The 24,845-nt window shown below is 46.9% G+C and overlaps 2 protein-coding genes across 2 annotated transcripts; one reads left to right on the top strand and one right to left on the bottom strand.

Annotated features, from left to right (window-relative positions):
• Positions 1-4: 4 nt before the first annotated feature.
• LOC105879965 (serum amyloid A-2 protein-like) lies at positions 5-3,812 on the bottom strand. The gene is made up of 4 exons (XM_012780637.3): positions 3,698-3,812; positions 3,180-3,268; positions 697-835; positions 5-339 (listed from the first exon to the last, which is right to left on the bottom strand). Exons 2-4 carry the CDS (start codon positions 3,262-3,264, stop codon positions 201-203), a joined length of 363 nt encoding a protein of 120 aa, XP_012636091.1. The 5' UTR covers positions 3,265-3,268; positions 3,698-3,812; the 3' UTR covers positions 5-200.
• A 15,369-nt stretch (positions 3,813-19,181) lies between these two features.
• LOC105879967 (serum amyloid A-1 protein-like) lies at positions 19,182-22,442 on the top strand. Its single transcript, XM_076002119.1, has 4 exons — positions 19,182-19,300; positions 19,746-19,834; positions 21,629-21,767; positions 22,169-22,442. Exons 2-4 carry the CDS (start codon positions 19,750-19,752, stop codon positions 22,305-22,307), a joined length of 363 nt encoding a protein of 120 aa, XP_075858234.1. The 5' UTR covers positions 19,182-19,300; positions 19,746-19,749; the 3' UTR covers positions 22,308-22,442.
• Positions 22,443-24,845: the final 2,403 nt, after the last annotated feature.

A 24,845-nucleotide genomic window follows, 5' to 3' on the forward strand; every position in this document is an offset into this window, starting at 1 on the left:
AAAATAGAAATGAAAGCATTTTTGCATTTTTATGACCCGTAAACTACTGTCCAAATGTTAGTTATGTTAGAGGGGCCGGCAGTCCAGCAGGGGAACTGACACAAGTAAAACTAGCTCTGAGGGGAGGGGCAAAATGACCCAGTAGATGTGACCCACGTGCTTAGGAGCCACAAACTCTAAGAGCAGAGAGAAGAGGAGGTTCAGTACTTCTCAGGCAGGCCTTCGGGTCTGAAGTGATGGGGGGGTTTGCCTCTCCGGCCCCATTCGTTGGCAGCCTTTAGGTCCGTTGAGCTCTCTGCTCCATCGCATGTCAGTTTCTGGACACTCTCTCTGACACCACTGTTATAAAGGCAGGCAAGAAGGAAATTAATCATCAGGCCACTACACAAGAGTCCACCCTCCCATGCTCTTCTATCCAAGGAAGGGCTCTTAGAGGAGCCCGGGAAAGCCAAGCAGGGAGGGGCTGGGCCCTCAGCCCAGGCTGGGCATCCTTCTTCAGGGCAGGTTCACACATCTTCCCCAGCCACACTCTGGCTCTGCCAGCAGCCCAGGCCCTGCACTGGGCATGGATGGGGGACACAGTAGCCATGAGGAGGGGACAGGCCCTATAGGAACCAGTTCAGGGCCCATCCCGGCTAATCCCCCAGGCAGGAAACTCCTGGAACTCACACCAGCATCCCAAGGAGCTCGAGTTACCTGATCAATTTTGCAACCCAGACACCCCCAGGCCCCCTCTGTGCGGCATCATAGTTCCCCCGAGCGTGGAAGTATTTGCCTGAATTTTCGTAATTGGCTTCTATCATGTGAAAGTAGGCTTTCATTACGTCCAAAGCCCCTGGAAAGAAAGGAAAAGGCAGAAAGGACACCAGGTGAATCTAAAGACTCTGATAACACTTCAGAGAGGAATGAAAGAATGAAATATCTTCCACTGACTTTAAGATTTGAGCCTGTGAGGTAGCACCCTTGCATACCATGGGTTGGGAAGAACATTCCTTAATCCTGGTTGGCTTCTCAGTAGCTTGAGTCAAGTGACAGCTATGTAGGTGGTCACGTGTGTGTTGCTGACTGACGACTCTGGTGTTATGTGCTACATCTTACTGAGGGCTCCCGGTGATGCGTTTAAAGGAGGGAACTCTCGGAGGAATCATAATAGAACAGGATTCCTCAATGTCCCCACTATGGAAATATACGGCCAGGTAATTCTTTGTTTTCAGGGCTGTCCTGGGCATTGTAGGATGTTTACCACCATCCATGTCTTCTACGCATGAGATGCTGGCAGCACATTCCCCAATGAAACAACCACAGATATTTCCCAATATTGCCAACTGACCCCTGGGCCACCCCATTGCCCCTGGCCAAGAACCACTGTTATAGAATGAAGCTACATGTAGTAAGGTCCAGGAACGTATATGAATGAGGTGGTGACATGGAAGACAGTCTGAGAAGGCTGCAGACATAGCGTACTTCTGCCCTGACACATAGAAAATATTTTCTTAAACTGAATGCACAGAATTGTGAGTTGAGTCCCTCTGACTGTTAGGAGCATAAATGTCCCTCACAACTGTCTAAATAAACTGTACTGATGTTGCAGTTGCTTGAGGAAGCCCTAGAGCAGTGGTTCTCAGCTTGGCTGTGCTTTCTTTCTTCTTCTTCTTCTTCCCCCTGCCCCCTTTAACAGGCTTGTTCTATGAATGGCTGCACTTTCTAACCACCTGGAAGGAAATAGAAAGTCCCAATACCAAGACCACACCCCAGGTTAATTTCTGCAGAATCCTTTGGGGGGGGGGTGGTGTTTGCAGGCATGGGTAGTTTTTAATGCTCTGCAGGTGACTCCAACGTGTGGCCAAGATCGATAACCACAGAGCTCTAGCAGGTGGTGGGCAGACACATCTACCTGGAAGAGCTTTGCCCTCCTGCACAGCTGCCCTCAAACTTCTGCTCTGCCACCTGCTGACTGGCACTAAGTCCCTTGGGCAAAGGACTCAGTTGCTCTAAGCCTCAGTTTTCTCACCTCCAAAGTGAGGGGAAGATGCCTGCCTCACAGAGTTAATCTAAATTAGATGAGGAAACACTCAGTTCCCTGTGGAACTTGATGTATGTCAGTTCCCATTTCCTGTTAAGTAGGTTGGAAGAGGGGAGGAAACTGATCTAGCCAGGAAGGGGCACACTGGCAGAGCTAGGCTAAAGGTCTCTTTAAGTTACCCAAAGAGGCAAAAAGGCAGGAAGGATGGAAGGAGACAGAACAGAAATGCGCTAAGAGATAGCTTTAATTATACTTTTATGTGATTTGTACTAAGGGACATTATATGCCAATTCTTGGCCTTATTTTGTGTCATCTAAACTAAACAAATAGCTGTGCTTCACCTGGGAATGACGACTGTTTGTTCCTGAGTAAATGAATGACACAATTTCTCAACTTCCTACTCTGTGTGCAGCTCCCCAAACACCTGGCACATTCTGGCACATTGGGCAGCACAACCTAAGACAGTCGCTCAAACCTTAACGTGTTCACAAATACTCTGTTGTTTGTTGTTCCTGGATCGCCCCCCACCACACCCACAGCTCAGGAGTGTGCGTTACTGATAAACATCGCAGCAGTGTCTGGAACACGTGTTAGACCCATGAACACACCCGAGAAACACTGAACTAGGGGACAGGAGACATTCTAGCAAATCTAGAGGACCTGAGCTGGCCACCCTGCACACCCTTAGTGCATCACAGTCCCATAGCAACGCAGAAACTGATAACTCTAGAAGTCTACAAGCAGCCTTCTGAGAGCATCGCTGTGCCACTGGAGAGGTGCAGGGTGGTGTTTCTCTTCAGGAATCCTGTGTGCCTTCTCCCTTCCAGACTCTGTGCAGACTCCAGCCGCCTGGCCCCCGTGAGGCAGGGCGGGATGTGCGCCTGCGCAGTGCGCCACCAGGGGGCAGCAGAGCGCCACGGGGCGCCCCAGAACCTGCCCTGACCTGAGCACAGCATCCACCAGTGACCTGGCGTGAGGACCCCACAGGCAGGTGCCAGGGCTCCCCCGGGCCAGCTGGGGAGCGGCTGATGCGAAAGCCTCGCCCCGCTCTGCCTCTCTGTGGCTTTCTAGCGGTCGCCCACATGCACCGGGCACGTGGACCCCACTCAGGGGTGAATCCCACGGCCGTGGACGCGGCCTCCTCCAGCAGCCTCACCTCCAGCAGCCTCGCCGAGGAATGAAAACCAGCCTCTGACTCCCAGGACCAAGGAAAAGAAAACCAGGCCCGTGAGAAGCTTCATGGTGCTGAAAAGAGAGGAGAGGGCCAGTCAGTCACCGTCCACACTGGCACGACCCCCTTTGGGATTTGTTTTCCGAAGGGAGCCTGGTTGTTTAAGTCCAGTGTTTTCTCATTCGAATCTTAGCGGTTCATCTAGGAAGCCTTGCAGGGGGACCCCACTCAGCGCCAGGTGTGAACCGCTCAGCCCTCTGACTGTGTAAGAGGATCCCAGGGGCGCAGGTGGAGGAAGGGAGAGTTAGGACAGGATGGCCCCTCCCTGAAGGAGCCTGTAGTCCACCAAGGAGAATGGCCACGTGTTCCCTCCGCCCAGCACAGAACTCACACGGGATACATGCAAAACACGATACGTATTTTTAAAAGGAAATTAAAAACTTTTTGGGAAAGAGAAAGCTGTAAATTTTCTAAAAACATCACCTCTTGAAGTCCTTGCTCACCTGATTTCTGGAGGAGCAGAGCTGCTGGTCCCTGCCTGCCGGGGAGCCGGGGCTGCTATTTATACTGGGCCTTCCCTGTGGTGTCATGTGAGGGGAAAAAATGTACCTGGGGACAGTCCATGCAGGTCATCTCCCCCACAAAACTCTGAAAGGACACTTCCTGAACACCAGTGTTTTCTTCATGCGCAGGTCATTTTCCCCAGTTGTGCAACCTGAGGAAACAGGATAGGTTTGCTCTGCCCTGGCAGCCGTGGGGTGAGGGGATGGGTCTGCTCCTCAGAGTTGGAGGAGCCCAGGCTGTGGGGAAGGGGGTAGGGACCCTGAGGTGGTGCCATTGGGGCTGCTAGAAGGTGGGAGAAGTAGAGGGCAGGTGTTCCACCCAGCACCTGCTTTACAAGTCATTTTCTCAGGATGGGTCCTGCTGGGCCAGACAATAGATGTCTCAGAAATTAAGTCCTTATGAGTTGAAGTCTAAAGACTTTGAGCTTTTTTTACTTACAGCCCAGCCCTGCCATCTCTCATGTGTGCCCTGGAAGGTCCTCCACCAGTCTGTCTGGATGTCCTAAACCCTCTCAGCTCCAAGGTACAGGAAAGCCCTGCTCAGCTGGCTTAGCCAATTAGGCAATGTCTTTTCTAAGCTGGCTCCTGGTTGGGGGCAATGTCGAGGAGGGGGCTTCCTGCCTACCCCATCCAATCATGCAGAATGTAGGAATGAGGGGAACCTTGTCCTTTCCCCCAAAAGTTCCTGAAACATCTATTCACAATTAAGGGAGATTAATAAGACAAAGGTTTATTTACCATGTGCATGGGAGAATCACAGAGTGATTACTCAATACCCCAGTGAAGTGCAGATATTTTTATACCTGTTTTTTTTTTTGGAGGGGAGGGAAGTGAGGAGTGCAAGTAATTGTGTTCAGGGGTGACAAATGGTGTTAGGGACGACATAGGTATGGGAGAAACAGATTGACTGGTAAATTAACCTCAGAGACAGGTATTGTGTTTAAAATAATTTGGGCCATGCTTGGTTGCATTCTTGATCTTCTTCCCTGCAATATACTGAGATATTAATAACAGGGAGATGAAGGGAAGTCAACTGCCCCCTTTGATCTTTTGATCAGGTCAGTCTGGTTTCTGTAGATAGAAGGAAAGCCTCTTAAAGAGGCCTGTTAATCTCTAAGAGCCTTTAATTCAAAATACTCTTCATACCAAGGAGTATATTTTGGGGTGAAATTTCCTGAGCTCCTTCATTCTTTTTGTCTGGAACTTTCCTACAAGTTTCACACATTAAAAGCTGAGCTGGTAGCTGTGGAGAGAGAGATCGGGTTAGTAGTCAAGTAACAAGAGATCTGAAAAGGGAGACAAAAACATAGATTAGAATGAGAATGAATAAGTAGAAAAGAACAGATCTAAGCATAGTTCTGCACACTCCATTAAACCAGTCTGTCATTCTTGGAAACAGGTCTTCATTAATCTGGTGGAGAATATTTATCTTGTCTTTTAAGACGTGTACATCACGTTCTCTACTCATCCTGAGTGGCAAGCATATTCGCCAATAATGATGCAATCTCCTCCTTCTTGGCTGTCAGGCATCCAGGACCCAGTGGTTTTCAAATACAACAGAGGCGAGGATGTTGACTTCTAACTGAAGTGCTCCCAACGCTTGCATGGTGATACTGAACCCTGTTCTACTACCACCGAGACATTCAGAACTGCCTTTTCAATCTTATGAGTTCCAAATGCCAGCCAGAGTCCAGAGCACTAAAACGAACTTAGAATTGTGATATATAAGTGGGGTTTTTATAATATCTCGTCTAGTAAGTTTGCTTGCTACCACTTTATGAACAAAAGAGCCCAAGTTTGTGATTTGGCTGGCATGTAAAGTGGAGTACTTGGTAACAGAGGGTGTCAAATAACCAAGTCCATGGTGTCCTGATCATCTAGGTGGAAACCGCTTGAGTACTTTATCAGCACACAAGATAAAAAGACCAGTGTAATTTACAGATAGGGTCAGGTTGGAACCTGTGACTCCCCTCCCAGTCTGGAGTTTGCTGTGCCTCTTCTGCCTCACTGGCACTTGCATGCCTCCAGTTTCCAGTGTCCCTGCCAGTTTGTGGGAACAGAGCAGGTTTCGAAATATTTGATATAAAAGTCCTCTGGTCCAGTTCTGGCAGTTTTAGGGCTCGGCTGTGTCACTTAAGCAGGTCAGTCCAGACTTTTGATCTGTCCTTATACAATCTTTAGTGTCAGGCAACTTAAACAAGTGGAGCAAGGGAGCTATCCCGAGTTGTGCAGGCCTGGCTTGTGAGCTGTCCATAACATCTGATAATTTGACAAGCGTTGACATCATGAGGGTTAGTGTCAGTACCATCTAAGAGTGCAAGGATGCCATCTGTGGAGTCAAACCATAGTGTTTGATGGCAATATTGCTCTGTTGTGTCTCCCAGAAAAGATCGAGCATCATCAATGTTTTCAATGCAGAGGGAAAAATTTCTTTCTAGTGACTTTTTTTTTTTTTTTTAAATTTAGAGACGGGGTCTCGCTATGTTGCCCAGGCTGGAGTGCAGTGGCTATTCACAGGCGCGATCCCACTACTGATCAGCACGGGAGTTTTGACCTGCTCCGTTTCCGACCTGGGCCGGTTCACCCCTCCTTAGGCAACTTGGTGGTCCCCCGCTCCCGGGAGGTCACCATATTGATGCCGAACTTAGTGCGGACACCTGATCGGCATAGCGCACTACAGCCCAGAACTCCTGGGCTCAAGCGATCCTCCCATCTCAGCCTCCCGAATAGCTGGGACTACAGGCGCGCGCCACCGCGTCCGGCTTTTTTTTTTTTTTTTTTTGAGACACAGTCTCACTCTGTTGCCCAGGCTAGAGTGCCGTGACATCAGCCTAGCTCACAGCAACCTCAAACTCCTGGGCTCAGGCGATCCTCCTGCCTCAGCCTCCCGAGTAGCTGGGACTACAGGCAATTGCCACCATGCTCGGCTAATTTTTTCTATATATTTTTAGTTGGCCAATTAATTTCTTTCTATTTTTGGTAGAGATGGGGTCTCACTCTTGCTCAGGCTGGTCTTTCTAGTGACTTTACTTGAGCAAAAGATATTTTTCTTGAGTTTCCACGGAGGTTTTTCTGTATCCAGTTGACTCACCAACAGGAGAAGCAGCATGATGTTTATTTCTGTGGTTGTGGATGCCACATCTTGTCATACATCCATCTTCCAGACTGGTTCCACCAGGTACTCATATTGGCAGAAACAAAATGAGTTCAGGTTCCTTTGCATGATCTAGGTGTTGGCATAACCAGCTATCAGATTCATTAGTGTGGCCAGGGTTTGAAAGACTGGTGCAAAGGGATGCCAGGTTTGTGCCTGACCTGCTGGAGAAACGGTAAGGGTTAGTAGAGCAAGGCATAGTTTGAGAGAAGAATCATAGTGGAAGATAAAAGGGAGAATGGGCTAGGTTGAGGCGATCTCCACTCAGCTTCCAATGTGCAGTCCTTGAAGAGGGAGGCTTAAAAGAAGAAGTGTTTGAAAAGGACCATTTTGGATGGGGGGAGGTAAAAAGAAAAAGGAAGTTTTTAGATGAAAAATGGAGTTTCTTGATCCATGATTCTGGGAAAAAAGCCTTGTACTTAGTGAAGACGTCTGCTTCAGGGGCCTGGAAACTGGCCCTGGAAATCCTTACTTTCAGGTCACCTGTAGGGATCGTCCTCCAATTGTCTCAGTGTAGTTTGGCATGGTTGGCATGAATCCAGGAGGATTTTTCTTGTATTTTTATGGCAGTGTAGAAAATTGGCAGTACTTTGTAAGGGCCTTTCCAGAGAGGTGACAGCGTGTATCTTCTTCTAAGAACTTTGATGTACACATGAGCTCTTGGTCAAACAGGATGACAAAGCCTGAGAAGGCCATGCTCCTTTCACCTGTAGATGACATGCTGCAAGCACATTGGTTCAGCCCTGTATATAGCTGGTGATGGTATTGAATTGTTCACTTAGATCCCCACAGTGTTCAGTCAGCCCAGGAATGAAGGTTTAGAGGTGCCAGTAGACAGCAGGTGACAGAACACTGTTTCAAAATGGGTTAAATCCATGGAGCATTCTTGATTTTTATAAGGACAGAAGATAATGTTTCTAGCCATTTAAATCCAGTGTCTTGACAGACTTTACTCAAAGTCTGTTTTATTTCTAGACTTTTACGTTCCACTTGCCTGAGGATTGGGGATGACACGGGGTATGAAATTTTAGTAAGTATTCCCAATCCTTCACAAGCAAGTGATTTATTTCTGCTGTAAGCTGAGTCCCTTGATCTGACTCAATCCATAAAAGAATACCAAAACGAGGAATGATATCAGTTACTAATTTCTTTACCACTGTTGTAGCATCAGCTCGTCTGGTCGGATAGCATTCAGTCTATCCACTAAGCGTGCAGACAGTAATCCAACAGTGAGAATAGCCTATAAAACTGGAGATAAATTTATAAAATCAATTTGGAGTGTCATAAGGGACAGTCTGGGCCTTTGGGGGCCTCCTGGAGAGTGTTGGCTTCCTCCAGAGATTTCATGAGATTTACAAATAGCGCACTGGGAAATAATTTGGTCAGAGATGTTGTAGATCCCAGGGCGGTACTAACTAACTATATATATATATATATATATATATTCTTAATTATCCCCCATTTGCACATATGAAAGATAATGGACAATCAAAAAGCTAAAAGAAAAGGGGCCACAGGGACCTGTTCAGCCCAATATACAATCTATCTGATATTATAGGTCTATTGGCAATAGGAGTGTCAGCAGAAATTAAGAAATGAGATTTCCAAATTGTGCCAAGTGCATGGCAGACACAGAAGGCATATTTGGAGTCTATGTAGTCTAAATAGTCACATATAGTCTATGTAGTCTAAATGGTGGCAGCTTTTCCTTTTGCCAATATGCAAGTTCTAGTGAGTACTATATAAAAATTGACTCACGGCATTTTGGGGTAAGCTTTTGGGTGCCCTGAGATTTTTTGTCCTAAGTAACAGTCGTCCATACCCACTAGAGCAGGGGTCCTCAAACTTTTTTTTTTTTTTTTTTTTGAGACCAAGTCTCACTCTGTTGTCCAGGCTAGAGTGAGTGCCATGGCGTCAGCCTAGCTCACAGCAAGCTCAAACTCCTGGGCTCAAGCAATCCTGCTGCCTCAGCCTCCTGAGTAGCTGGGACTACAGGCATATGCCACCATAGCCGGCTGATTTTTTCTATATATATTAGTTGGCCAATTAATTTCTTTCTATTTATAGTAGAGACGTGGTCTTGCTCTTGCTCAGGTTGGTTTCGAACTTCTGACCTCAAACAATCCACCCGCCTTGGCCTCCCAGAGAGCTAGGATTACAGGCGTGAGCTACTGTGCCCGGCCATCCTCAAACTTTTTAAACAGAGGGCCAGTTCACTGTCCCTCAGACTGTTGGAGAGCCGGACTATAGTTTTCAAAAAACTCTGAACAAATTCCTATGCACACTGCACACACCTTATTTTGAAGTAAAAAAACAAACGGGCAAAAACACCTGCATGTGGTCCACGGGCCGTAGTTTGAGGACGCCTGCTAGAGTCTAGACCTAGAGGCTTTATGGCCTCATTCAGCTAGAGTCTTTAAAAGATTGAGCCTAAGAGAGTGTCCTGCTTACAGAGCAAAAGATCATCAATATATTAAACAAGTACTGAACAAGAGAGTATCTCTGGGTAAAGGTTATAGAGTCTCAATCAGCATAGAGAATTTGGGAGAATATTGAAGGAGACTCACAGTATCTCTGAGGTATTCAGGCCCATGGTAACTATCTCCCTCAGAAGGTGAGTGTAAAGAGAAACTGTGAGTCAGGGTGTAACAGAATCAAAATGAAACTTGAGCAGAGGTCAGTTACTGTATTCTTAAAGTCACATGAACTAAAAAGCATTTGAGTTAGTTCCTATCTTCTTGATAAAATATTTAAGAACTTATTATTTTAAGCTAATTAATTAGAGCTCTTTTATATACTCTGGTAGTGAAATATCACATACAAATGACATATATAGATACATAGACATATAGACATGCAGTCAGAAGCCATTCTAATGGCTCTTATTTTTATTTGGTGGCTCTTAAATATTAATATTTTTTAAAATTCCAACTATCAATCTTTTAATTACCTATTTTAAGCAATTACCAGCTAGGCAACAATTTTATCTTTAGTAAAATTTTGCCATTTCTGTAAGTGTCTGCTGCTTTGGGGGCTTAATACTTACACATGTATAGGTAGACATTGTCAGAAAGTACAGTACTCAGTTCTTCAGAAATTACGGATCCTATTTTCACCTTGAATCTTGGCTTAGCTTTTCAGATCTCTGTGATCAACTTAGGCCATGATTTTTCCTTACCCAAGCACATGGAAAAAGGAACAAAGGACTAGAACACAGAAATCTCTGTGAATCCCTGACAGTTGGAGTTTGTACCCCTGTAGTGTTGCCATTTACTGTTAGTTTCTGCCTGACTCACTCAGATATTTGAGGCCTCTAAATGAATCTAAGCTAGTAAATTATCAGATCCAGTCTGATCCCAGACCTAGTTTAGTTTCTGTTGTGACTTCTGAAGCCAGTTTGGATCAAAAATTTGGTCAAACAAACTTAGATAGTTCAAAACACAAATCTGTGGCACTCTGGAATCCAAGAGAGAACTTACCCACAAGCCTCAGTTGCAGTGAGGAGCAAAGGACAGCAGGGCCAGCGGGTACCTCACTTGGATTCTCAGTGCTCCTGGTGGTCTCTGGGAGATCTGTCTCGGAACCCACTTCTGATACAGATTAAATTTCACAGAGTTTAGTTGAACCAAGAGCAATGCACAAATTGGGCAGCTGACCTAGAACAGGTTCAGAGAGAGTCTAATGTTGAGAAGATTCATGCACAGAAAAGAGACAGTGACATATAGAAAATAGAAACAGCTGGGTTGGTTCCAACTTAGCGCTGGCCTTACTTAAATACGGTTTGAATAGCTGGCTACTTTTGATTGGCCAAAACTCTATGATCGGCAAAGAGGAAGGAGTAGAAAGGAGTGAAGATGAATGGAGCAAACTTTAGCCGGGACAGCTGACATTTTTGCTTTTGAACTTTTAAACTAAAATATTCTTTTAAATAAAACCAATAAGGCTTAACCAAGATTATAACTTAATCAGGTAAGCAAGAGGGGTCTTATTTATTTATTTATTTTTGAGACAGAGTCTCGCCTTGTTGCCCAGGCTAGAGTGCCATGGAGTCATGCCTAGCTCACAGCAACCTCAAACTCCTGGGCTCAAGCAATCCTGTTGCCTCAGCCTCCCGAGTAGCTGGGACTACAGGCATGTGTCACCATGCCCGGCTAATTTTTTTTTCTATATATATTAGTAGGCCAATTAATTTCTTTCTATCTATAGTAGAGACGGGGTCTTGCTCTTGCTCAGGCTAGCAAGAGGGGTCTTTAAGGAGGTGGAGAACGGTTTTTACAAGATCTAGAAAAGGCACACAGAAACAGCTCAAAGAAAGAAAAGCCTCAAATAATCATAAATGAGGTGTAATCCACAATTCTGTCCAGTCACATTTTCTAGGGTCCCAGCTTTTCAGCTGACCATTCGTACATAAATACCTAAAAGTCCCATATGCCTCCACAGAAGACAGGAAAGCAAAAGCCATGCACAGAAGGGAAGCGAATCAAGGAATGGCGAAAGTTGTACAAACATTAAACCAGAACAGGCATATTCGCTGCCCAGGAATCAAACCTAGGCTGCTGAGGTGAAAGCACAGAACTTTAACCTTTAGGTCATTGGCCTCTGCCATTATTCCTGCAGGGTCAGTGTTCAAAGGATTTTTATCTCTGTTTTAGAACAGATACTCTTCAATTTTGTCAAAAGAATTTTTAAGCCTGGCCACAACATTATATGTCTTTCTTTTAATCTAATTTCTTCTATTAATACAAATAAGGTAATTGTTTTGAATAAGAGATCTCGAAAACTTATTTTGAAAAATTTAGAAGACATTGAATTTAAAGGATCCATCTTTTGGCCATTAATCTCAATGGTATATTTATTCCAAAAGCAACTCAATCCAATGCCTCTTCATAGAAAACCCAGGCGGTAATTTTCCAGGTTTAGGCTGGGGAGGGCACAGAGAAGGCAGTTTCCAAGATTCCCCAAAATTCCCTCTCAGAAACAAACAAGGTAACAGAGAGGGTACGACATTTTAAGACAAAGACCACCCTAGAGCTGGGCACGTTCGGTAGAAAGAGTGGGCTGCTTACAGTCTCACCTGTCTCGGACTCCGATCTTTTCAGACTGGCTGCCTGATGTGTTTCTGAAAAAACATGCCCCCCGGATGGCAGAGACTGAGGAGAAAACTCCCACTCAGTCACAAGACAAGCTCAGGGACATAAGACAGGATGAGAGGGGGACCTCACAAGGCTTTTATTTTCAGGGACCTGAAGCAAAGTTTGTCTCAATAGACGCCAGTCTAGTCAGAACCATGAAACTGGCTCCTCTGCAGGGTGGCTCTAATGTTGGGCTTATGGGGGAGTTCTAGGCCCGAGTTCTACCCTATGGCGACCCTCTTTATGACAAAATGACACAGAAAGACAATCAGCGAAACAACAGCAGACAAGAACAACAATAAAGGCTATTTCTGAGAGGAAAGGGAATCAGACAATATGAATATTCATACCACAAATTACCAAAAAATATACCAATACCAGAGTCGCTCCTAAGTTAGTCACTCACAAAAACTTTTCTCTCATTAATCTTAAATTTGGAAAGGACAATGATCTTTTACAGTCTGCTCATCCGGAGCCCACAAAGAGAGGAAAACTGGAGTCTGACTGGTAAGTAAAGTATCTTACCACGATGCCAGCTGGTTGGAGTTCTGATTTTCCTCACTGCTGCTGTCAGGAGAGCAGAGGAGCTTTGAGATCCTTCTAGGCTACCCCAAACTGTAGGGGGGAGGGAAAACCCACCCTACCCCACCCCCTAAAGTTCCTGAAAGATCATCAGACAATTAAGGGAGATTAATAAGACAAAGGTTTAGTTACCATGCGCCTGGGGAGAATCACAGAGTAATTGCTCAATGCCCCTAGGAAGTACAGATATTTTTATACCTGTTCTTATGGAGAGGAGGGGAAGTGAGGAGTGCAGGTAACTCTGTTTAGGGGTGACAAATGGTGTTAGGGAGGACATATGTATGGGAGAAACAGATTGACTTGTAAATTAACCTGAGAGACAGGTATTGTGCTCAAAATAATTTGGTCCATGCCTGGTTGCATTCTTGATCTTCTTCCCTGCAATATATTGAGATATTAATAACAGGGAGATGAAGGGAAGTCAATTGCCTTTGATCTTTTGATCAGGTCAGTCTGGTTTCTGTAGATAGAAGAAAAGCCTCTTAAAAGGGCCTGTTTATCTGTAAGAGCCTTTAATTCAAAACACTGTATAAACCAAGGAGTTGCATTTTGGGGTGAAATTATCTGCACTCCTTCAAGACCGCACTGGGGCCGGGCGTGGTGGCTCACGCTTGTAATCCTAGCACTCTGGGAGGCCGAGGCAGGCGGATTGCTCAAGGTCAGGAGTTCAAAACCAGCCTGAGCGAGACCCTGTCTCTACTATAAAAATAGAAAGAAATTAATTGGCCAACAAATATATATATATATAAAATTAGCCGGGCATGGTGGCACGTGCCTGTAGTCCCAGCTACTCGGGAGGCTGAGGCAGAAGGATCACTCGAGCCCAGGAGTTTGAGGTTGCTGTGAGCTAGGCTGACGCCACGGCACTCACTCTAGCCTGGGCAACAAAGCGAGACTCTGTCTCAAAAAAAAAAAAAAAAAAAAAAAAAAAAAAGACCGCACTGGGACAGGGAGAGTGCTGTGGGATAAACTGATAGCCCAGCTGGGGAAGCACCAGGCTGCCATCAGGGGAAGGAGGGGAGAGCTCTTGCTGCATTACACTGGGGAGGGCTCACTGTCTGCCAGAAACATCAGCAGAGTCAGCCCAGCTCTGCAGGGGCTGGTGCAGGAGCACAGGCCTGAGAGAGGCTCAGTAGCAGAGCTCAGCAGGGCTGTGGCCAGGACGTGCACAGAGACTGTTGCACATGGCAGCTCCTCTGCTTTCTTCCTCTGCAGTCCATCTGTACTTGCAAGTTCACTTCCATTGCTTCTATTTTCCAGTGAAATGGAAAGTAAAATCATCAACTGAGACAAAGATGAAGTAGGAAGTGCTGGAAATTTCAGGCAACAAGTAAATATTCATCTAGGAGACTGGGAGAGTGAATGAGCATGAGAAAGATAGAAAGGTAACAAAGTACAAGGCAGCTCACAGTTAATGATCATGAATTTAAGGTAAGGCTACTCACTATAGCTGTGAATTTTTTCTCTGACCACATTCAGCTGCCCAGGTAAAGACTTGTACTAAGTGGGGAATTGAGTGTCACTGCTCAATCAATAGCTGTTGAAGTACTGAATGAATGAACACATGCAAAGGTCAAAAGGAGGATTCATTTAATGTGAAGGAGGTGGGAGGATTGCTTGAGCCCAGGAGTTCAAGGTTACAGTGAGCTATGATCGCCCCACTGTACTCCAGCCTGGGTGACAAAGCAGATTCTCATCTCTGAACAAACAAACAAACAAAACAACAACAAAAACAAAATGCAGGAAGGTTATAAGGTACAGGGAGAAAGTTAAGCAAGACAGAGTGACTGAAGGGCAAATACAGGGCATAACATGTAGTTCAATGGCCAAGGCCCACAGGACCCCTGGTGACAGGGCTGCCCAGAGTGTAGCAGGAGCAGGCCTTTCTCTGAGAAAGAAAGAAAAGAAGAGAGAACAAGGAAGATGCATTTTGACAGGAAGGATAGAGAACCCGAGGGAAACCAGAAGCACCTGTCCTTTACCTGTCATAGGCCTCATCACTCTCTGCCTGTTTGCATTTCTGAGTTTCACCCCAGAGTGCACAAAACCCAGGGGTAGGAAACTTGTCTGGATGATCGACAAGTAATCTATTGTGTCTTTAACACCTAACACACACTGACCTATAGCAGCTGCTCAGTAATTTGTATTGATTCAGTGAAGCAATGCATGAATGAAGGAAGAACAGAAGTATTCCGCACAGATTTATAGGCTGGGGGTTAAGAAGACTGGACAAGCTGTGAAACGATGATGTGTTGTAGTCATTTAGAGCCAAACATGGACATTGTTAATATGCAATAAAAACCCAGCCTACTTGGAATGGTTGAATTTACTGTCAGAAAATGTATCCAGAAAGCACACATCTATCACCACTCTACTGCTTCCATCCTGTTACAATAATAATGCATCAGCATCTGGATCATTAAGACTTCCTAAATGGCCTCCAAGTTTCCACCTTTGCCCCCAACTAGTCTCTTCTCAACTACACTGTTAAAACACAAGACAACTGCTGTCCGTCTCTGCTCAAAACCCTCCAGAGGAGCCTAGTCTTCCTCTTAGTCCAGATCAAAGCCCTAATCAGGGCTTCAACCTCTCCCAGACTGCCCCTCCCCCTTCCACTCACACCTCCTTTCCTGCTTCTCCCCTCTTGCTCATTCTGCTCCAGCCACAAGAGTGTCCTCTGTTCTTCAAAGCCCCTGGGTACAACTCGTGATAGGGGACTTGGATTAGCTATTCTTGTCCTCTGGAACATTCTTTTGCCAGATATTAGCATATCAGGGGTTTGAGGTGGGCACTATCTGGGATTCCAGGATGCTGGAAGGTTCAACAATGTAGTTATTGTCACTGAGAGTATTGGCAGTGAAGGTGTCAGATCAAGAGCGTGAATGAGCTGTGGAAATTTTCCAGGAAGTTGGGAGAGGATTAGAAAGTTCTGTCTACAAATACAATAGAGAGATGCTTTGTGCCCAAACATTACTAACCAGATTGTCTACGTCAGCAGCATCTGGTGGGTGTTTGAACAATGCAGATTCCTGGGCCAGAATCTTGGAGGTCCTGATATAGCATGTTTGGGTGGTCTTCAGGAATGTGTGCTTGAAAATCTCTCTCTTTCAGAAATCACTTGTGCAGATAACATTGGTAAAACTGGAGAGAGAGTGGTAAAGAATTTGGCAGTGATTTCAGAGAGGATAAGCCACAAAGAATTGGAGGTGAGGAAGGAGGAAATGGCAGTGGCAGCAGAGTGGATGTGGACCCCTCTGTCCCCTTTGGCTGTGCAGGAGGCACTGCAGGATGCACAGCCCTTGGGGGAGGATGGGGATTCTGTGGAATTAACACAACAAGGGCAGGCTTTGGGTTTTTGTTACAGGGGAAGCAAATAGGCAAAGATAAGGGGGATCCTCCCCACAGAACCTTCTTGCCCACAGTTCATTGGAAGTCGGTAGAGGAGGGGCAGGTAGAGTGTGGGAGGACTGAGCCTGACTCACAGGGAAATGAGTTTCTGTGCAGTGAAAGCAGGGACATGAGAGGGGTAAGGAAACCGTGGTGGAGCGCAGGGTTTAAGGCCAGCAGGTTGGGATTGTTTATTGTTTTGGGCTGAGTGTGATGCTGATGGGCCCATAGAACTGAGCCCCAAAGCCTAAGGGAACTGCCAGATGAAACAGTGGGGATACCTTTCTGACCTTCTCACAACCATGCTGGGGTCTGCTATTCACAGACGTTATCTAGAGGACAGAGGGACAATAGAGGCAGAAAGGAGAGAGAGAGTCGTCGATGAACGGCAGTGAGGCATACTCCGTACTCGTGCTTAATACCAGAAATTTATAAAGGAGCTAGTTTTTAAAGCTGAGTCACGGCATTCAAACTTGCAGGCAACAGGCCTAATGGGCCAGGTCTTCTGCTTTGTGAGATTTCTAATTACTGGAAGGAGATCCAGGTTTTCTCCCTAGGAAAGGGGAGATCTGTTTACCTATGAATTCATCTTTTACAAGGTCACAGCCTATTTATTTTTCTCACATGTACACCACATCCCCTAGTGGTGTACACTCTTTTAATCATTCAGAAGAAATCCATCTCCGAATACCTTTCTAATGGAGAAGCTGCAGGGACTCATTCAAGAGCCTTCAATGGCTCATTCAAGGAGCAAACCCCACGACACCCACAACACCTCAGCCAGCGCCCTTTCTACCCCAGCTCCTTGCCTCCGTCGTGTAACAAATGCTCTTTTCTGGGAACTTGCACACCCCTTAAAAAGATGAAGGTGGTTTATGGTAATTCCAGGCTGGAAGGTTTGGTTTGGGAGAACGCCATCAGTCACAGCAGTTTCAGCAACTGGGACCAGAAACCTGGACTTCGTCCCCGTCCATTTTGCATTGCCAATCTCTAACAGAAAGTCTCATTACAAAACACCAGAACACCTTCCCAGTAGGGGTTGTGACATGCAGTTCCCATCACAGAGAGACCTCGTACGACTTCGACTCTGTCATGTACTGATGTGGTGAAGAACATTTAATGAGCTGGAAGTAATGTCTTAAGGGAAAGAGTGGAATAGAATATGATTCCATTTTTGCACAAAGACATGTTCCCCCAGTGAAACATATGGAGGACGCTGTCCACCAAATGGTACCTGTGTTTCCAGGTAGTGGGAGATAGTCATGTTATTCTGGGTTTTCAGATTTTCCTGCAATGACATGTTCATTCAGTTATTCAACAGCTGTTCACTGAGCGCCTTCTATGCAGCTGTCACTGCACTGCATATTGGGCATAAAATGGGAGGATATGGGGGAAGACCAGCTCCAAGCTATGCCTCCATGAAAATGGGACTTGTAATTCAGGGGAGAATGATTATATATGTCAAGCGAGAAAGCTCATGTGTATGTGATGATAAATCGATAAGATTCCAATAAGTTGAATGGGAAGGACTATGTGTACAGAACATATAATGGAAGCAAAGAGAAGGGAAAGTGTCACTAGCCATCCTGATTGTTGTCTTCCCCATAGAACAATAATCCCCAGGTACTGACCTTATTGCTCATTCCCATCCTGTCTCATTAAAAGAAGTAAAATCAGAAATGGCTCAGCTGTCAAAGGTCACCTGCCACTTTGCTTCCTGCCCTCCAGGCAGCAGGTTGGCAATTACTGCCATGGGGAGGACAGGAGAAAAGACCTCCCTCCTGTTTCTTCTACTTAGCAGCCTAATCATCAGGAATATACAGGGACCAACTGATTGATTAAGGAAGGGACTCCTAATTCTGGTTGGTGTGTGTCCCTTCTTACAAAGCCCCTGCTGCCTAGAAGACATAACTTGGAAGCTCAAGCTAGGAGGAGGGGGTTCTCTCTTCATCAGAGGTATGGGCTTTTTTCTTTTTCATCAACAGACGTTGTCCATTATGAAATGGATTTTCTGTATCTATTAAAATAAATATGAAACTGTTTCCTTTAATTACCAATACAAAGAATTACAAAGATAGATGTTTCTGATGCTAAACTATTCTTGAATCTCTGCCATAAACCTTAGTCAATCATGATGTGTTGCTATTTTTTATACCAAACCGGAATCACGTAGCTTTTCCCTGTGAGCTCTTTCTCCCTGGGGATGTCACCACCCTGCCTAGCATGTGTGTGAATGGGTGTGTAGACCAGTCTTATACTGGGAGGAGCCATCTCCAAGGGGTTTAAGGTGGTGGGATATATGGGGATGAGGGGGCTGTGTTGCAGTGTGGGCTCCAGAACAGAATCTACCAACCACTGTCTTCACTGGAGTCCAATTGGCTGCTTCCAGGACACTAGGCCCTCCTTTACCTCCTGCCTAGCCCTACCGCTTTCCAAAAGATTTTGTTGGGTTCTTGCAAATGTCTAGGCCTCAGGGTGTGAAGACGGACTGCAGAGGAAGAAAGCAGAGGAGCTGCCATGTGCAACAGTCTCTGTGCACGTCCTGGCCACAGCCCTGCTGAGCTCTGCTACTGAGCCTCTCTCAGCCCTGTGCTCCTGCACCAGCCCCTGCAGAGCTGGGTTGACACTGCTGATGTTTCTGGCAGACAGTGAGCCCCACCCAGACAATACAGCAAGAGCTCTCCCCTCCTTCCCCTGATGGCAGTCTGGCGCTCCCCTAATGGGCTGCCAATTTATCCCAGGGCACTCTCACTGTCCAAATGTGGGTCTCCAGGATTGGGTGGGAGAGGGAGGAAGCCCCCTGTGTGGCATTACCCTCAAACCAGGAGCCAACTTAGAAAAGACATTGCCTCATTGGCTAAGCCATCCAGCAGGGCTTATCCTGAGGATACGCTTTACCAGTCATTACCGGTAAAGTGGAAGAGCTGCCCTCCACTCCACACCTCCCAGCACCCCTGGTGCCGCCATCATGGGGTCTCTATCCCCTTCCCTGCAGCCTCCCCTCCTCCAACTCTGAGGATCAGACCCATCCCCCCCACCCCACTGCTGCCAGAGCAAACCCATCCCTTTTCCTCAGGTTGCACAATGGGGGGAAATGACCTGTGCATGAAGAAAGCATTGGCATCCAGGAAGTGTCCTGACAGACTTTTGTTGGAGAAATCACCTGCATGGACTGTCCCCACAACCTTTTCTTCCCTCACATGACCCCAGTAGAGAAGGCTCAGTATAAAAAGCAGCTCCAGCTCCATGGCAGGCAGGGATCAGTTGCTGTGCTTCACCAGAAATCAGGTGAGCAAGGACTTCAGAGTGATTTTTTTAAAAAACTTACTCTATTTTCTCTTTCCCAACAAGTTTGTCATTTCCTTTTAAAAATACGTATCGTGTTTTGCATGTATCCCGTGTGAGTTCTGTGCTGGGCGGAGGGAACACAAGGCCATTGTCCTTGGTGGACTACAGGCTTCTTCAGGGAGGGGCTGTCCTGTCCTAACTCCTCTTCCTCCAACTGGACCACCTGGGATCCTCTTACACAGTCCGGGCTCAGGGCTGAGGGGTCCACACCTGAGGACTTGTGGCTCTGAGTGGGGTCCCCCTGCAAGGCTTCTTACCAGCAGCTAAGATTCTAATGAGAAGCGATGAACTTCATTAAACAACCAGGCTTCCTTCAGAACACAAATCCCAAAGGGAGTCATGCCAGTGTGGACGGTGACTGACTGGCCCTCTCCTCTCTTTTCAGCACCATGAAGCTTCTCACGGGCCTGGTTTTCTTTTCCTTAGTCCTGGGAGTCAGAGGCTGGTTTTCATTCCTCGGCGAGGCTGCTGGAGGTGAGGCTGCTGGAGGAGGCCGCGTCCACGGGCCGTGGGATTCACCCCTGAGTGGGGTCCACGTGCCCGGTGCATGTGGGCGACCGCTAGAAAGCCACAGACAGGCAGAGCGGGGCGAGGCTTTCGCATCAGCCGCTCTCCAGCTGGCCCGGGGGAGCCCTGGCACCTGCCTGTGGGGTCCTCACGCCAGGTCACTGGTGGATGCTGTGCTCAGGTCAGGGCAGGTTCTGGGGCGCCCCGTGGCGCTCTGCTGCCCCCTGGTGGCGCACTGCGCAGGCGCACATCCCGCCCTGCCTCACGGGGGCCAGGCGGCTGGAGTCTGCACAGAGTCTGGAAGGGAGAAGGCACACAGGATTCCTGAAGAGAAACACCACCCTGGACCTCTCCAGTGGCACAGCGATGCTCTCAGAAGGCTGCTTGTAGACTTCTAGAGTTATCAGTTTCTGCGTTGCTATGGGACTGTGATGCACTAAGGGTGTGCAGGGTGGCCAGCTCAGGTCCTCTAGATTTGCTAGAAGGTCTCCTGTCCCCTAGTTCAGTGTTTCTGGTGTGTTCATGGGTCTAACACGTGTTCCAGACACTGCTGCGATGTTTATCAGCAACGCACACTCCTGAGCCATGGGTGTGGTGGGGGTCGATCCAGGTACAACAAGAGACTTAGTGCCAGTCAGCAGGTGGCAGAGCAGAAGTTTGAGGGCAGCTGTGCAGGAGGGCAAAGCTCTTCCAGGTAGATGTGTCTGCCCACCACCTGCTAGAGTTCAGTGGTTATGTATCTTGGCCACATATTGGAGTCAGCTGCAGAGCATTAAATACTATCCATGCCTGCGACCCCCAAGCCGCAAGGATTCTGCAGAAATTAGGCTGAGGTCTGGCATGTGTATTGGGATTTTCTATACCTCTCCAGGTGATTAGAAAGTGCAGCCATTCATAGAACAAGCCTGTGATAAAGGGGTGGGGGGAAATAAGAAGATAAAGAAAGAAAATGCACAGCCCAGGTTGAGAACCACTGCTCTAGGGCTTCCTCAAGCAACTGCAACATCAGTACAGTTTATTTAGACAGTTGTGAGGGACATTTATGCTCCTAACAGTCAGAGGGACTCAACTCACAATTCTGTGCATTCAGTTTAAGAAAATATTTTCTATGTGTCAGGGCAGAAGTACGCTATGTCTGCAGCCTTCTCGGACTGTCTTCCATGTCACCACCTCCCACTCATACGTCCTGGACTTTAACACGTTTAGCTTCATTCTATAACAGTGGTTCTTGGCCAGGGGCAATGGGGTATCCCAGCTGGCAATATTGGGAGATATTTGTAGTTGTTTCACTGGGGAATGTGCTGCCAGTATCTCGTGGGTAGAGGACATGGATGGTGGTAAACATCCTATAATTCCCAGAACAGCTCTGAAAACAAAGAATTTCCTGGCCGTATATTTCCATGGTGGGGACATTGAGGAATCCTGTTCTATTATGATTCCTCCAAGAGTTCCCTCCTTTAAACGCACCACCGGGAGCCCTCAGTAAGATGTAGCACATAGCACCAGAGTAGTCAGTCAGCAGAATACAGCAATGCAACACACATGTGACCACCTACTAGCTGTCACTTGACTCAAGTTACCTAGGGAAGCCAACTAGGATTAAGGAATGTTCTTCACAACCCAAGGTATGCAAAGGTGCTAGCCTCAGGCTCAAATCTTAAAGTCAATGGGAGATTTTTCATTCTTCGATTCCTTTATAAGGTGTTGTCAGAGTCTTTGTGTTCACCTGGTGTCCCTTCTGCCTTTTCCTTTCCTTTCCAGGGGCTTGGGACATGTGGAGAGCCTACTCTGACATGAGAGAAGCCAATTACATGAATGCAGATAAATACTTCCATGCGCGGGGGAACTATGATGCTGCCCAGAGGGGCCCTGGGGGTGTCTGGGCTGCAGAAAAGATCAGGTATCTTGAGCTCCTGGGAATGCCTGCGTGGGTGGCAGGGGTTTCCTGCCTGGGGGATCAGCAGGGACTGGCCCTGAGCAGGTTCCTTTAGGGCCTGGCCCCACCCTGTTCTCCTATCCATGCCCAGGGCCTGGGCTGCTGGCTGAGCAGAGCATGGCTGGTGAGATGTGTGAACCTGCCCCCAGAAAGCTCAAGGAAGGGCCATGGGTGATTCCCAGCCCTCTCCTCTGGGTGCTGCTCCTCCAGCATAAGGGTGCCCAGCCCGGGCTGAGAAGGGCCGAGCCCCTCCTTCCTTCACCTTCTGGGCTCCCCTCAGAGCCCTTGGAAAGGGGAGTATGTGAGGGTGGACTCTTGCTCACCAGCTTGGTGATCCATCTCCTCCTTGCCTGCCTCCATCACAGCGATGCCAGAGAGGGTATCCAGAAACTCATGGGCCACGGAGCGGAGGACTCATTGGCCGACCAGGCTGCCAACGAATGGGGGCGGAGTGGCAAGGACCCCAATCACTTCAGACCTGCAGGCCTGCCTGACAAGTACTGAGCTTCCTCTTCTCTCTGCTCTCAGGGACTGGGCTGCGGGCCCCTGTGGGCAGGGACACGGAGTTACTGAGTTCTGTGTGCACAGAAGCTGGTTGAGGGCACACAATAGGGTCTAATAAATGCTTAAGAGATAGAATGTGTTGAAACTGTGTGTTATTCTTTGCAGTAAGGACTGCCTGTTTGATATGAAGGGGTGATCCATGAACACCCATGCTTAGGTGTAGCTGGTTCCTGTGAGTTTGGGTGTAGGGAAGATAATCTCAGCAGTCACACAGCTGGTACACCTGTACCAGCCCCTCTCTGAATCAGGCCAGCTTCCCTGTCCGGGTCCCTGTGGTTACATTGTTGCTATTTCCAGGCCCTTCCAGGTGCAGGCCCCTCATTCCCTGTCAACCACATCCTATTACCTTGTCCGCCCCCAGGGTCTCAGTTCCTCAGGGGTCTCTGTGCCTAGGGGCACGGCACACAGACATGGGAGGATGGGACCAGGAAATCCTGCCCCAGGAACTGTCACTTTGATCTTCTCCTCATGACTCAGCAACACCTACACATCCAAGTATTAACCAATTTCTGTCCGTCCTGTCTACAAAATGCCTTTAGTGCAGTTTCCCTCCATTCTATTTTCATTGCCTATTGCAAGCCTGAATGAAGATGTAATGCCACCCTTTTTATGAGTGTTTCCTGGCAGTTTCTGGGAGCAGAAACCTGGACTTTGTCCCCCTCCATATTGCCTTGCCTATCTCTAGCAGAAAGTCCATTACAAAACACCACAACACCTTCCCAGTAGGGGTTGTGACATGCAGTTCCCATTACAGATCCTAAACCTGGCCACCTGGACTTGGAGGCAGCATGGCATAGAAGTTAAGACCCAAGCCCTGAATTCAGACAGACCTAGTATCACTTTGACTCTGTCGTGTGCTGATGTTGTGGAAGAACATTTAGTGACCTGGAGGAGTATAGGTAATGTCTTAAGGGAAAGACCACAATAGAATATGATTCCATTTTTGCTCAAAGACATGTTCCCCCAGTGAAACATATGGAGGACGCTGTCCACCAAATGGTACCTGTGTTTCCAGGTAGTGGGAGATATTCATGTTATTCTGGGTTTTCAGATTTTCCTGCAATGACATGTTCATTCAGTTATTCATCAGCTATTCACTGAGCGCCTTCTATGCAGCTGTCACTGCACTGCATATTGAGCATAACATGGGAGGACACAGGGGATGACCAGCTCCAAGCTATGCCTCCATGAAATTGGGACTTGTAATTCAGGGGAGAATGATTATATATGTCAATCAAGAAAGCTCATGCATATTTGATGATAAATCTGTAAGATTCCAGTAAGTTAAATGGGAAAGACATGTGTACAAAATGTATAATGGAAGAAAAGAGGAGGGAAAGTGTCACAAGCCACCCTGATTGTTGTCTCTCCCAGAGAACAACAATCCCCAGGTACTGACCTTATCGCTCATTCCCATCCTGTCTCATTAAAAGAAGTAAAATCAGAAATGGCTCAGCTGTCAAAGGTCACCTGCCACTTTGCTTCCTGCCCTCCAGGCAGCAGGCTGGCAATTACTGCCATGGGGGACAGGAGAAAAGACCTCCCTCCTGTTTCTTCTAATTGGCAGCCTAATCATCAGGAATATACAGGGACCAACTGATTGATTAAGGAAGGGACTCCTAATTCTGGTTGGTGTGTGTCCCTTCTTACAAAGCCCACACCTCTGATGAAGAGAGAATCCCCTCCTCCTAACTTGAGCTTCCAAGTTGTGTCTTCTAGGCAGCAGGAGCCGCTGGATTCACATCTGTGTGTACTTCCTCTGTGTCTCCTCCCCCAGAGGCTGCCGGCTGAGGCTCATGGCCTCTCAGTTATTTTTTTAAAATAATAAATCCATTGCATGTTAACATAAATAATATATTTTTATGAAAAATCACTATTTTCAAAAACAAAAAATTGGTAGGAAGAATTGGTGTAGCATTTCTGAAAATTTTTTTATGCCTCAATACTATTACAGAAGATAGTTGGATTCTCACACCTCAGTCTGCTGCAATACATTATTTAGGTTGAAGTATTTGAAGAAAATTCAGCCTCATGTACAGATATATAGTTGACAAGCGGGAGAATATTTTAATAGCATATTTAGATAATTATGGCCATTATATGATACTACACCAAAAATTGGCAAGTGGTAGTTTCTTTCTTTCTTCTTCTTTTTTTTTTTTTTTTGAGACAGAGTCTCTCTCTGTTGCCCAGGCTAGAGTGTCATGGAGTCAGCCTAGCTCATAGCAACCTCAAACTCCTGGAATTAGGCAATCCTTTTGTCTCAGCCTCCCGAGTAGCTGGGACTACAGGGACATGCCACCATGTTCTATTTTTAGTTGTCTGGATAATTTTTTGTATTTTTAGTAGGGATGGAGTCTCGTTGTTGCTTAGGTTGGTCCTGAACTCCTGACCTCAAGTGATCCTCCAGCCTTGACTTCCTGGAGTCCTAGGATTATAGGCGTGAGCCAGCGTGCCTGGTCAAGAAGTGGTAGTTTC

This window comes from Microcebus murinus, chromosome 4, assembly GCF_040939455.1.
Source record: "Microcebus murinus isolate Inina chromosome 4, M.murinus_Inina_mat1.0, whole genome shotgun sequence".
Taxonomy (NCBI): Eukaryota; Metazoa; Chordata; class Mammalia; order Primates; family Cheirogaleidae; genus Microcebus; species Microcebus murinus.

Bases quoted from the DNA above. Each gene is read 5' to 3' on its own strand.
- LOC105879965 (XM_012780637.3), bottom strand. From the start codon at position 3,264: ATGAAGCTTCTCACGGGCCTGGTTTTCTTTTCCTTGGTCCTGGGAGTC. The intron at 836-3,179 runs GTGAGGCTGCTG...CTTTCTTTCCAG, and splicing joins CCTCGGCGAGGCTGCTGGAG to GGGCTTTGGACGTAATGAAA. The intron at 340-696 runs GTAACTCGAGCT...CCTTTATAACAG, and splicing joins TGGGTTGCAAAATTGATCAG to TGGTGTCAGAGAGAGTGTCC.
- LOC105879967 (XM_076002119.1), top strand. From the start codon at position 19,750: ATGAAGCTTCTCACGGGCCTGGTTTTCTTTTCCTTAGTCCTGGGAGTC. The intron at 19,835-21,628 runs GTGAGGCTGCTG...TTTCCTTTCCAG, and splicing joins CCTCGGCGAGGCTGCTGGAG to GGGCTTGGGACATGTGGAGA. The intron at 21,768-22,168 runs GTATCTTGAGCT...CCTCCATCACAG, and splicing joins TGGGCTGCAGAAAAGATCAG to CGATGCCAGAGAGGGTATCC.